We start from the raw sequence: 13,257 nt of genomic DNA, 5'->3' as shown, positions 1-13,257 counted from the left end.
TAAAGCCAATGTTTGTAAGATTAAACTTTTCTCTTTCCTATAGGAATAAAGTTGTTTCCATTTTGAATAAAAAATAATACAGTTCATAACACCTTTTAGTTTTCACAATTTGATCTTCTTGAAAAAACTGATTGCTCATTATTAATTTAAAATCAAGCTTTTCTATTCATATTCATTCTTAATTTACTAGATATTTTAACATCTTAGGTTTGAGTGAATTATTGAATTATAGAATTTTTTTTTTTTTTTTTTTTTTAGTCCTGTGATGTAGGGCAAGTCCTCTGGACTTTCTGGACCTTATTTTCCTCATTCCTCATTGTTGGAAATTACACATAATGACCCATTCTGACTATAATAAACTTTACCCACTAAATGAACCCCTCAAAATGCATCTCAGTGAGGTCTTTGGTGACTCTTTTTTCCTTTAGGATAAAATTGATTTGTGCTTAGGTTTTGAAATGTGACTAGAGATGACAATAATAACTAATAGTTCTTCTAAGTGTTTACTTCCAGTAATTCATTTAATCCTTGTTCAATCCTATAATGTAGGTACTTTTAATATCCTAATTTTATAAATAGGACAGCAAAGAACAGGCTGATTTAGTAGTAATTACCCAAGATCACAGAGCTGTTTTACAAAGTAGCCATTATGTGACTTCCTGTTTCCAGGGCCTGTCTGCTAATCATCTCTCCATGATAGAGTTTCTGTAAAAATCAGATGTAATTTTTAGGACCATTTTTATGGAATGTTCCTAAAGAATTCCAGATGAGTAAAATAGTTGATTCTGCTGCCATTAAAAATGGCTTCCTTTATGCTGTTATTTTGCATCATTGAATTAATCACCCATTGAGTTTATACTTAACTGCAAACCTTTTCCCTGCTCCCCTCACCCCGCTCTTCCCCCTCTCTTGTCTGTCGTTCCCCCACACCCTGGTTGGTTCCCCTCACCTTTCTTTTTTTTTTTTTTCTTTCCTCTCCAAAGTGGTGTATGAGCATTAGAGATGTGCATTCTTCCCTGCTTCAGTGTAAGAATTTCAATATTCACCCCAGGTCTTTTCCTTTTATCTACCCTGAAATCCCTCCAAATTCCCGTATCAATTTGAATTTGGGAAACAAAAGCAGAAGGTTAAGAGCCAAGTTGTTTCTGCTTTTTGCCTGCTACAACTCTCTCTTAAGAAGAACATAGGTTCACACTTCAACATGGAGTTTATATCTCAGGATATTACTCTAGCACAGGAGTCTTGAGAAAATTGATAAAGATTTGGAATAGTCGTCAAGGAGAAGAAGAGCGGGACTGACTAGGACAAGGAAAATGATCTGGGAGCTGTGATGAGAGGTTCGAATCCTGCCAATCCACGGGGTTGTGATAAGAAAGATTTACTAAGCAAAAGTATACTTTTGTTACTATATGTCTCCATGATCACAAATTAGCTATCTCCAAGTTAATAGTTTTATGTCTTAGTTAAAATTCTATTTACAGATTTGATTATAAATGAAATTTTTGGACGGTGTTTCCTTTTTCCTTATTAAAAATTCACCTGCATCACTATCATGGTGTTTGGCTTCAAGTTATGTGTTTTTCCAAATTCTTCCATTGGCTTCTTTCTCCTGATTTCTGGGTGGTCCCCCTCAGCTGTTTTGCTCACTTGTGGGGTATATTTTCATGATTTGTAAAACGGTAGCCCTATCACCTCACTCAACTGTTAGCATTTTAAAAAGCTTAGTCTACTACAAATGCAAAGTAGTTCTGCCAGATATTTACAGCAAAATAATAGCCTTAAGGTTCTTCAAAAATGGTTTAAAATGTTTTTGCTTTCTTGCATTTTATCATTCACAATGCATGGGAAAATATATTGACCGAATTAGACTTAAAAATATGTGTATTTTGGAGAAATGTGTTTTATAATAAATGTTTAACCATGTAACTTTTATATAATATGCTTTCCTTTAAAAGTAGGCTTGTTAGAAAATCTTTAAAGACACTTTTTGTTCTTAAATTCTATGATTCCTTAAAAAGTCACGTATAATGATGAGGAGACTAAGCATTATGAGTGAGGCTGACATTTTCCAATGTCCCAGCTTCTAACTTAAATGAATAGAGCATATCTTTAGTAAATACCTTTACCCTTTTGCCCCTTGGGAAACCGTGTACTGACCAACCCTGGAGATATATGGTTCTGATTGTGCAACAGGATAAAGCAATGGACTGAGGAGGTTACTCATCCACCTCTGCACCGAATCACACCGGGCTTCTTTTGTTCCCATGTCAGGTATGTCTTTTATCTCCTGAGAGATGGCATTTATAGAGTAAATCTCCCGGTGCCACCTGGTCGTGACTGGGAAGCTGTGCGTATTGTGGAGAGTTGCACATTAAAGGACTTCACAGTAAAACCACAGTCGAAGAGAATAATTTACTTCAACGACACCTCCCAAGTCTTCATGTCAACATTTCTGGATGGCTCTGCTTCTCACCTTGTCCTACCTCATGTCCCCTTTGCTGATGTGAAGAGCTTTGCTTGTGAAAACAATGACTTTCTTGTCACAGATGGCAAGGCTGTTTTCCAACAGGATGCTTTGTCTTTTAATGAGTTCATCGTGGGATGTGACCTGAATCACATAGAAGAGTTTGGGTTTGGAAACTTGGTCATCTTTAGCATGCACACCCAGCCGTACCCCCTACCAGGCCGCCCACACCAACTCTCGGTGCTATTTGGATCCCACGAGGCCCTGGTTCAGTGGAAGCCTCCTGTTCTCGCCATAGGAGCCAGTGAGTGCCGTCTCCCCAGCCTGGTTAGGGCCTCCCTGAAAGGAGGGGAAAGTTTGAATTTCTTGATATTGTGACTCAATTTTGAGAGCCCATATGTGATTATTCAGTTATCAACCAGAAGCATTACTTAGCTCAAAAAAAAAAAAGTGTTTGCATGTTCATTCTGCATTTGTTAGTTTTGCATCGAGAGGGTCTATTTCCTATTTATATCCCATCAGAATGGTTCAAACATTTATTGAGTGACTACTAGGAACCAGGCACTGACATTCTAGTCTGAGTGAATACATTAGACAGGGGCATAGAGTGCTTGGGTTGAGATTTTGTATACATCATGATCTTGCATGAATTTGAGCAACTCCCTAAAACGCTCTGAACTTGAACTTCTATCCCTGGAGAGACAGTTTACATAGCTGGGTAAGCAAGTGGGGTCTGGAGCCAGCTGGCATGGATTCCAAGGCTGATCTTGCCATTTATGAGCACAATGACCCTGAGAAAGTTATTTAACCACTCCATGCATGTGTTCCCATTATTCAAAAACAGGAATATTAATTACACCTTTCTATGGAACTGCCATACTGATTAGGATGCATAAGTAGAACACTTAGAACAGTGTCTAGCAGAGAGGTCAGTAAATTTTTTCTATAAATGAAGGAACAGGTAGTAAATATTTTCAGCTTTGTGGGTCAGATGATCTCTGCAGAGCCACCCAACTCTGCCTCTGTAGTATGTAAACAGCCATAGATAATATGTAAATGGGTAACCATGGCTATGTTCCAGTGCAATTTTATTTACAAAAATAGGCAGTGGGCTTGATTTGTCGTGGGGGCCGTAGTTTGCCAGCCCCTAGTCGCCTAGAGAATTTAGCAGACAGTGACTATTTTCCACTTTAGAAGAAAGCTAGTTATGCCTGTTTGTGGCATATCTCAAAAATAGCTGAAACGAATAGACACATTTTATCGCACTGTTTGGGCTTCTGGGAGGAAGGTGCTCCACAAGCCCTGGGAGTTATAGTAGACATTCATCAGGAAGCATTTGTGGATCAGGGACCTGGTTACGCCTGGCAGTGTTACAGAGCACCCCCCTGACAATTCTGTGCAGCCAAGCACACTGCTCTGACTGAGAAACAGTGTCCTCTGATTTGTTGGAAATAATGTCTCCTCTAATGGAGCAAAATGAGTGGTGTGTATGGAATGAACACTGTCCTAGTCATATCGTGAAACTAACCCTGATGGCTAGTAGGGTAGCAGGTGTTACTGCCCAGTAGTACACTTCCTTCAAGGTGAGGCTGTAGGTGCATTTACTCACAATCCTTTGTTTGCCCTTGCGGACGTCATCCTGGCCAGTAATATTGTTTAACTCTTCTGATTAGGCCCTTCTGCCTGGCAGAACTGGACTTACGAGGTAAAAATATCAACCCAAGACTTTTCTGAAATCACTCATGTTTTCTCTAACCTAAGTGGGACCGTGCTTAATGTACCTGAACTGAAGAGTGCTACGAAATACAAGGTTTCTGTGAGAGCACGTTCTCCCAAGGGGCCAGGCCCTTGGTCAGAGCCCTCGGTGGGCACAACCCTGGTGCCAGGTGAGAAATGTTCTTGATGTAGGGAGTGATTCTGATGAAAAAGGATTTATTCCCTGTGTCCTTTAAAATTCCTCACCTCCAATGTGATAAAAGTATTAGAATGAGGGTGTGATGACCTCTTGAGTATGTTTATCTGAGATTAGGAAAACACGTAAAGCACTGTGAGATTTTTAATTCATGTGTCTAACCTGCTATTTTAAACTGTCCAAGATACTTTTAAGGAAACAATATCATTTTCTTCTCCTTCATGGCTTTCTTCTTTCTTATAGTTTGTTAAGCAATAGCACTCCTTGACCTCTGAAGGTTGTGGTGAGAGAAGGCGAGGGACTGTGAATTATGCTGACTTACATTCTCTTGGCTAAAAGAAAATGGGAAGATAATTGTACTATTTATACTGCTTTTATCACAATTGCTAGGTGCTATGAATGGGACCATGACAACCAATAGCCAAAGCAAAAAAAAAAAAAAATTCTGCCACGACCATGAATGACATTGCTGTAGGGGCAGTGTTACCACACATTCTCTTCACATTCAATTTCAAATATTTACATAAAAGTGTGTTTAATATGGTAGATAATTCTCTTAAGCAAATGCAATTATTCATACTCTTCCACAGTATTTTTTAAATGTTGATAATCTTTGCTTTTATAAAGGAAATCTTTGGGTATAACATGTGTGACTAAAAAAGTGTGCTTTCTCTGATATTTTATTTATTTATTTATGTATTTATGTATTTATGTATTTATGTATTTATTTATTTATTTATTTATTTATTTATTTAAACCCAACAGCTACAGAACCACCATTTATCATGGCTGTAAAAGAAGACGGGCTTTGGAGTAAACCATTAAACAGCTTTGGCCCAGGGCAATTTTTGTCCTCTGCTATAAGAAATGTGTCAGGTAAACACCAAGTCCTTTTACACTTGGATGACAAGTTTCTACTCATAAGACTTCCTAAGCTATTCAATAAATAAAAAGAATTGAGTGTTTTGGTACTATGTTAATAATGAAAGGAAAAAAAATGACTGAACTATACTGCCAGTGATAGTATTAAGAAAATGTTGGTTCTCAAGTAAAAATGCTACTTATTATTTCACAAAATGTGAGGTTACTTATTGATTTATGTCTGTTTCAGGAAGGCTTTGATATACGTCTCATGTATTTTAATCTATCAATGTCACCTCACAATAACAGCCTGTCTTGTGCCGCTAAGACAGCGGTGCTTAAGTATTCATTATGAGTTCACTGTAAGACTGATGCATGGAAAGGATGCATGAAGTTCTAAATAAAGTGTAAGAAAGAATTTCATGACAAAGAGGATTATTAAATAATGAATGGGTAATTTTGTCTGGAAGACATTAGAATAAAGAAAAGTTTTCATTCTGGGATAATATAACACTGATCTTGCTGGAAAACAGTATCTTCTATAATTATCTAATTATTTGATCTATTTGCTTGGCCATTAAAAGTGCAACAGCATTCGTTTCTGACCAACAAAGGAGTTGGGCTTAGGAGGTAGTGTAGTTAGTAATGGAAAGAAAGATGCTTTGGAGTTGGCTTAACCTGGAGTCTCCCTGTTTCCACTTGTCAGACCTCAGGCAGAATAGATAACCTCCCCGAGTCTCGGGTTCGCCATGTCAAAAATGGGGATAATTCCTACTTCATAGCTTTGTTTTAAGAGTTTAGTGAGATATGTAAAAGTGCCTGGGTCAATGTCTGGCAAAGAGGAGATGCTTAATGAATAATAATTCCGCTCTCTAGTTCCAGGGATTAAAATTTTGAGACAACATTATTAAAATATTTTTGACAGCTCCCTGAAGTTCTAGTGAATATCTATGTTAGTATGTGCTTTAAAATTACATTGAGGTACATGTGTGATTTGTTAATGCTCTGTGTTTATGTTGGCATACGTGAAAAAATAACTGCTACCAATTCACTTTGTTTTGAGACATGGATTGGTATAACAACAGCCTCTACTACAGCGACCTGAAAGGTGATGTTTATGTGTGGCTGCTAAATAGGACGGATATGTCAGAGAATTGTCACATCCCCAACATTGCAGGAGCAGGGGCATTAGCTTATGAGTGGCTGGGTCACTTTCTCTACTGGGCTGGAAAGACATATGTGGTGAGTTAAAGCCTGCCATTCCGGATGCTCTAGAACAATGCCCACCCATTTCCGTGACTTGAATGTCATTTTCATACTTGCGTATCACCTATGCTGTTATTTATTTAATATTTGTCTGTAAGCCTAGTCACTTTTTTTTTAATTTATTTTTTTTATTGTTAGTTTCAGGTGTACAGAACAATGCAATAGTTACCCTTTTCACCCTCACAAAGTAACAACCCCCCTCCCCCCATCCACTGCCCTCCCACCCCCGATATCATGCTTATCTATTACAATTCCATTGAATCCGTTCCCGCACTCTACTCCGTGTCCCGAGGTTATATATATATATAATTATAGTTGACATACAGTATTATTCAACATCAGTTTCAGAAATACAATGCGGTGGTCAGGCCTCTACATCAACTATGAAGTGGACTCCCCAAAAGGGCATTGGTCCATCTGGCCCCCTAAGAAATGCTTACAACATTATTGATTGTATTCCTCGGACTGTCTTTTTCTATCCCTGAGGCCATATTGCAATTACCAATTTGTATTGTCTCATCCCTTCCCCTCTCCTTCATCCCCACCCCCTCCCAACTAACAACCCTCAGTTCTTCCTCTGTGTCTCTGAGACTATCTCCATCCACTTCTCCCATCCATTCAGTTCCTTAGAATCCACGTATAAGTGAGATCATATGATATTTGTCTTTCTCTGACTGACTTATTTCACTTAGCATAATGTTCTCTAGTTCCATCCATATTGTTGCAAAGGGTACTATTTCCTTCTTCTTTATAGCGGAATAATACTCCATTGTGTAAATGTACCAAAGTTTCTTAATCCAGTCATCTACCGATGGGCATTTTGGTTGTTTCCAAGTCTTAGCTATTGTGAATAACGCCGCAATGAACATAGGGGTGCATATATTTTTTTGGGTTAATGTCTTGGGATTTTTTGGATAAATACCTAAGAGTGGGATTGCTGGGTCGTAAGGTAGTTCCATTTTCAGATTTTTGAGGTGCCTCCATACTGATTTCCATAATGGCTGCAACAGCCTGCAGTCTTTTTTAATTAAAATGCATTTATGTGTAAAGGACACTTTACATCACTATTTGGTGTGCTGTTTTCAATAATATCTTGACATAAATATATTAAAATGTTCACCAGTGGGTCCGTGTCCTGGAAGAAGATGCCACACTCCAAAGGCATGATTAAAAGAAACTAAATAAAGGGACTACTATTTTCAAAGGCAGGGACAGGGCTAAGGGGAGCCAGCAAAGGATGGTGGAGCCTGTCCTGAGCTAGCACGTGTGGGAAGCTCTAGCTACTTCCAGGCATAAAGGGGCAAGGAGAAGGAGAACAATCTGTGAGGGCAGTAGCTTTAGGAGAATTGCTGACATGAAATCCAGACACTGTCAAAACGTAACAGTCTGGCAAGGAGCGACCTGGGGGATTAATTACTCCAATCTCTTTCCTGTCCTCCGACCTTCTGCCAGTGTTTCCATTGGTCGAACCTCACTGGCATCCAGAGAACAAGAGAGTCCAGTGGATGCAGCCCAGAGCCGGCAGCTTCTGGGGGCTCAGAGGAGGCTGGAGAGGGCTGAGAGTGAACCAGGAGGCAAAACGAAGACATCTTGTGCATCTGTGTAGTAGAACACGTTAAAGAGAAGGATGGTTATTGATGAGAACACTGGTCTGACAGGTCAAGGAATATGGTACTGAAATCATTTTCTAGTCAGGAGGGTGCTGTTGTCCATGCTTTTATTCACTCAACAATCATTCATCTACTACCAATGTGTTTAGAGCCTTGAGAATAGGCATAGCAGGGAATATAAAGTAAGTCATTAGACATGCCCCTGCTCTTTTTAAAAATATATATATCAGCTTTATTGAGATATAATTCATGTACCATAAAATTACCCTTTTATTATGTAAAATGGAATGGGTTTTAGTATGGTCAGTGTTGTGCAACCATCATTACTTGCCCCTTCTCTTTTGAAATAATAGAAGAAGCAGACAAAGCAATGTATTGAGAGGCAAAGCAATTTGGCATAGTCTGAAATCATATATGCCCATGACATGTACGCAGAGTTGAGTAAGGTTAATCAGAGAATGCTCCCTAAAATAGGTTAGTTTGAAAATAGAAGGAGGAAGTGGAAGAGTGGATATAAAACCTGGCTTCAAGTATTTGCTCCGTCTCTCATAAAACTATTTAAACTCCAGGAAAAATTACTTAATTTCTTTGAACCCAGTTTACTTGTGAAAAAATAGGGACTAGAAATCCTTTATAGGCTTAATGTGAGGGTTACAAGAGTTTGTATTTTAAAGATTAATAAAAAGTATAGTACCTGGCACATAATAGGTGCTCACTTAATATGGCAGTAATTATAATAATATGAGGGAAATATACTGATAGAAAGGAGTGAGGAGAGATGGCATTACATACCAGGGTGGGTACGTCCATCTTCTTAAAGAGTCCAATTAAATAATTCTTATTCAGCAGTGTTTTGACTGTCTGGATATATGATTAAGAAGTGCAAGTATTTTAACTCAAAATAAATTTATCTCCCTTCTCTTTAGAGACATGAAAAGAGGTAAGCTCCAAGAGGGCAGGTACTATGCCTATTATGTTTCCAAGGCTTACTTAGCACACTACCCAGCACATTGTGCCAAAAAATACCTGTGGTTGAATGAAGGGTTGGCTAAATACAGCAATTTACTAATGATTGCAGTAAACTATTCAGAAATCACGATGTTATTTGAAAATTGTGAACTGACCATATGATTATGTTTTATAGATACAGAGACAGTCTGTGTTGACAGGACACACAGATCTTGTGACTCACGTGAAGTTGCTGGTGAACGACATGGTGGTGGATTCGGTTGGGGGCTATCTCTATTGGACAACACTATACTCAGTTGAAAGCACCAGGCTAAATGGGGAAAGTTCCCTTATATTACAGGCACAGCCTTGGTTTTCTGGGAAACAGGTGAGAAATTCAAAACTAAGATCTGATTCTTTTCTAATTCTAAATAGTACTATTGTATAGTTATGATAATACTGTTTCTGCTTATTGTGAGTGCTTAAGTTAGAATCTGAAAGGAAATACTGTTACAGTATGGATCTTGGTATAATTAAAATTGCTCTAACTCGTATTTGATTGCCATAATTGATTTTAAAAATTAAAATACAGTACGGAGATTTTTGAAGTTTGCCTTATCTTGAATGGACCCACACTTAAAAGCGTTTTAATTTCTGACATTTTATAGTCGTCAGGAATTCTGATGGGTATATTAGAGCTTATTGGGTAGTGGCTATGGCCCTGTTTAAATATGGGCCCAAATGATTGATATAAAGGAAGGGGGTAATGACCCAACACCTAAATTTTATTTATAGCTTGAATAGTTTGTTATATTTTGTCAAAGGTACTGTAGAATCTCTTTTTTTAAGAGATAAAAAAAATGTTGCTTTGCGACAACATGAATGATTTCTTTGTAGCAGGCCTTAGGTAACCCGCTAGCAAATATTTTTAGTAATTGGATACATTATTGTATTCTCTTTACATTTTTCCCTGGCTCATTAAACTGGAATAATTTTAGAAACATATATGCTCTGTATCTTCCTAAAGATGTAGTCATCAACTTTCATCCTATCTGATACCTGTCAACCTCTAGGTCTGCTATAGAGAGACTCTACTCTGAGGTCAGACTCCTGGCAAACTCAGCTTATTTGAAAAATACCAATAAAGCCAAATAAAGCCAAAAAGATCCCTTAGATTATAACTTCTATCTCATGCACTCTATTTCATAGGAGAAGGAGTCTTTCCTCAGGCCTCACCTAGACAATTGGACATAAAATTAATACAAAATGGTAACGAGAAGACAAAGAAAAAGTCGGAAGAAGTGGTTTTCAAACGTCCACTGGAAATAGGACTGTATATATACATGACTCTATTCCAAGGATAACACATAATGACCCTTTGTGTGTTATATTTTCAAAACACGTCAGGATGTTTTTGGTTATAATTAACAGAAAATGCAAGTTAAAAATTGTAAACCATTGGTTCTCAAACTTGGTGACACATTGGAATCATCTGGGGAATTTGAAAACATACTGGAGACTGCTTTTCCTCTTTTGAGACCATAATTTAGTAGAATGCAGCCTAGGAATTGGTATTTTTAAAGAACTCCATAGGCAATTCTGATGTTCAGCCATGTTTGAAAACAATTGATTTAAACAATGATATTCATTGGCTTATGTGGCTGGAGAGTCCAAAGTTATGGCTCGTTTTAGGCAATGCCAGATTAGTAGGATCTGGAGTGTGGTTGAGAATTGGTGTTTGTAACAAGTTCCCAGATTAGGCTGATGTTCTGGTCTAAGAATCATACTTTGGAAACCACCAGAACTAAGTATCTAGAAATGAGTAACAGGTAGTCCCTGCCTTTTGAGGATTTTTAGGAAACCAGTGCTTATATCCAAATTATATAGTAATATATTAATAATATAGTAATAGGCATACTCATTTAATTTTATATTCAGTGAAAGGTAATTATTCCAAAGAGAATCTTAAAGAGAAATCTATAGCTTAAGTGTGACTTACTCAAAAAGGTATTCTTCAAACATGTACATTTGATTTATTGTCTTACCTCATTTTCAATTTAGGTAATTGCTCTAACTTTAGACCTCAGTGATGGGCTCCTGTATTGGTTGGTTCAAGACAGTCAATGTATTCACCTGTACACAGCTGTTCTTCGGGGCCAGAGGTAAGTAATATCCCTCAAAGGCAATTGACTGACAAGAAGAGGATGACTTGCCTCTCCATTATAAATGATAATGCCTGAGAATTCATTCTTTTAATAAACATTTATGTGTTCAATAAACATTATTCCACTGTGCTGCAGGCATTGGGCTTGTGGGGGAAAGACAGGCTTGTAAATAACTAATTACAGTAGAATATGGTGGATAATGTGATGGGGCATAAAAAGAGTGCAATGGAGACACCGACAGGTGGGCGAAAGTCCACCAGGTAAACGAGATGCTGTCTTCACAACTGAGTAGGTCTACATAAACAGTGTTTTACTAGACAAAGGACTATGGGAATTACACTAGTGGGCATGCTTCTTCCTTATAATGGCTTACAACTCCCAGCTATGGTCCTCTGAGGTATAATAGTTTCCGGTTTTTTTCAAGGGGGTATGATGAAATTCTCCAAGCAAAACTTTCATTTATTTTGATTTTAAATGCCATACTTTTCTAAAGAAGGGAATGTCAATGCTTTAAAAATATTTAGAGAAATCATTTTTTACAAAGTCAAACACCTTCACTCCAAAAAGCTGAGAATCATTGAGGTAGTTTTTACTGAGTACTAGGCAACTGGAATAATTTTAGACACAACGAAACAGATTTTTACAGTAACAATTTTTATAAAATTCCTTGTCATCGAGAAAAAACTCTAAAGGCAATTTAAATCATAGTCTGTTTACTTGAATTCCCTGGTCTGAAGGGGAGCATTTTGACTAAACTATAGACGTTGGTAAGTATCTTTGAAACAACAGTTGTCAGTAGTATAAAGTGAAGGACCAAACAGGTTAGAATAATCAAAGCAAGCAAATAAGATGACCGACCAAGAATAAGAGGGAGCTGTGACTCACCTAGGAGAAATCAATCAAGGGGTTGTGCCTTTGATGTAGGGTATTACCCCAAATCACAAGTATTTATTAAAATCTGTGTAACACTCTTGCCATTGCAATATCACATTAATAAGAAAAACCCTAAAAAATTTGCTTTAGGAATACTTTAAGAAAAAAATGTAAAAAACTCAGCTTAATATGGAACTAAGCAGAATGACAATTATTGTTGCAAAGTATTTTCTCTTTGTTTTCATATACATAAACACACACACTCACAAATAAAGATTCTCTTCAGTCCTTGAATGTGGCAGCCCTTCGCCCACTCCAGATACGCACACTGATTGGTGTCATGTTTTGGCAGCACTGGAGATATCACCATCACAGAATTTGCAGCCTGGAGTACTTCTGAAATTTCCCAGAATGCACTGATGTACTATAGCGGTCGGCTCTTCTGGATCAATGGCTTTAGGATTATCACAGCTCAGGAAATAGGTCAGCGAAATAGTGTTTCTGTTTTGGAATCAGCCAGATTTAATCAATTCACAATTATTCAGACATCCCTCAAGCCTCTGCCAGGTACAGTATTTTATTCGTGCTTATCCCGCTCCTCTATACTGTCTGTTAGCTAAGTGTTTAGGTTGGGATTTTTTTCTTAAGAATTATGTTTTAAGTGGAAAAGGGCTTTAGTAGTTTCTGTTGGTTTGCTTGCAGTCAGTTTATTCTTAACCCAAATTTACAGCCTGAAATGGTCAGAAAAAGATGATATTTAAAGAAAGAAAAATTTTATATTGGTACTATTAGTAATTACTATTAATTTTCCTTGTGTCCTATGATGATTGATAAGCCTAAATTCTTTCTCCCTCTATTCTTTCTTTCATCCCCTAGGGAACTTTTCCTTTACACCTAAGGTTATCCCTGATTCCATTCAAGAGTCATCATTTAGGATTGAAGGAAATGCTTCACGGTTTCAAATACTGTGGAATGCTCCCCCAGCAGTGGATTGGGGTGAAATTTTCTACAGTGTGGAATTAGGTGCTCATGCTAAGGTATGGCATTGGTTCTAGTAACTTCCACTTCTCAAACAGGCTGTACCATCTGCATCAGCTTTGAGCACACTGATTTGCACTTTCTTCACTTAACCAAACCCATCTCCTTGGTTGTTCCCCT

The 13,257-nt window shown here is 37.7% G+C and overlaps 1 protein-coding gene across 5 annotated transcripts in view; it reads left to right on the top strand.

Moving 5' to 3' along the window:
- ROS1 (ROS proto-oncogene 1, receptor tyrosine kinase) overlaps positions 1-13,257 on the top strand; it is a 99,203-nt gene that overhangs the window by 27,526 nt on the left and 58,420 nt on the right. For all 5 annotated transcript variants that reach the window (XM_019668301.1, XM_019668302.1, XM_019668300.1 and 2 more), the window contains 8 exons: positions 2,272-2,768; positions 4,138-4,350; positions 5,142-5,252; positions 6,301-6,479; positions 9,258-9,449; positions 11,123-11,223; positions 12,452-12,666; positions 12,976-13,136. In XM_019668301.1, coding sequence (XP_019523846.1) covers positions 2,272-2,768; positions 4,138-4,350; positions 5,142-5,252; positions 6,301-6,479; positions 9,258-9,449; positions 11,123-11,223; positions 12,452-12,666; positions 12,976-13,136 — 1,669 coding nt within the window. The remainder of the gene's footprint in view (positions 1-2,271; positions 2,769-4,137; positions 4,351-5,141; positions 5,253-6,300; positions 6,480-9,257; positions 9,450-11,122; positions 11,224-12,451; positions 12,667-12,975; positions 13,137-13,257) is intronic.

The sequence above is a fragment of the Hipposideros armiger genome, unplaced genomic scaffold, assembly GCF_001890085.2.
Source record: "Hipposideros armiger isolate ML-2016 unplaced genomic scaffold, ASM189008v1 scaffold_523, whole genome shotgun sequence".
NCBI classification, from domain to species: Eukaryota; Metazoa; Chordata; class Mammalia; order Chiroptera; family Hipposideridae; genus Hipposideros; species Hipposideros armiger.
The sequence above is the reverse complement of the archived record's forward strand: the minus strand, read 5'-3'. Positions and strand labels throughout refer to the sequence as shown.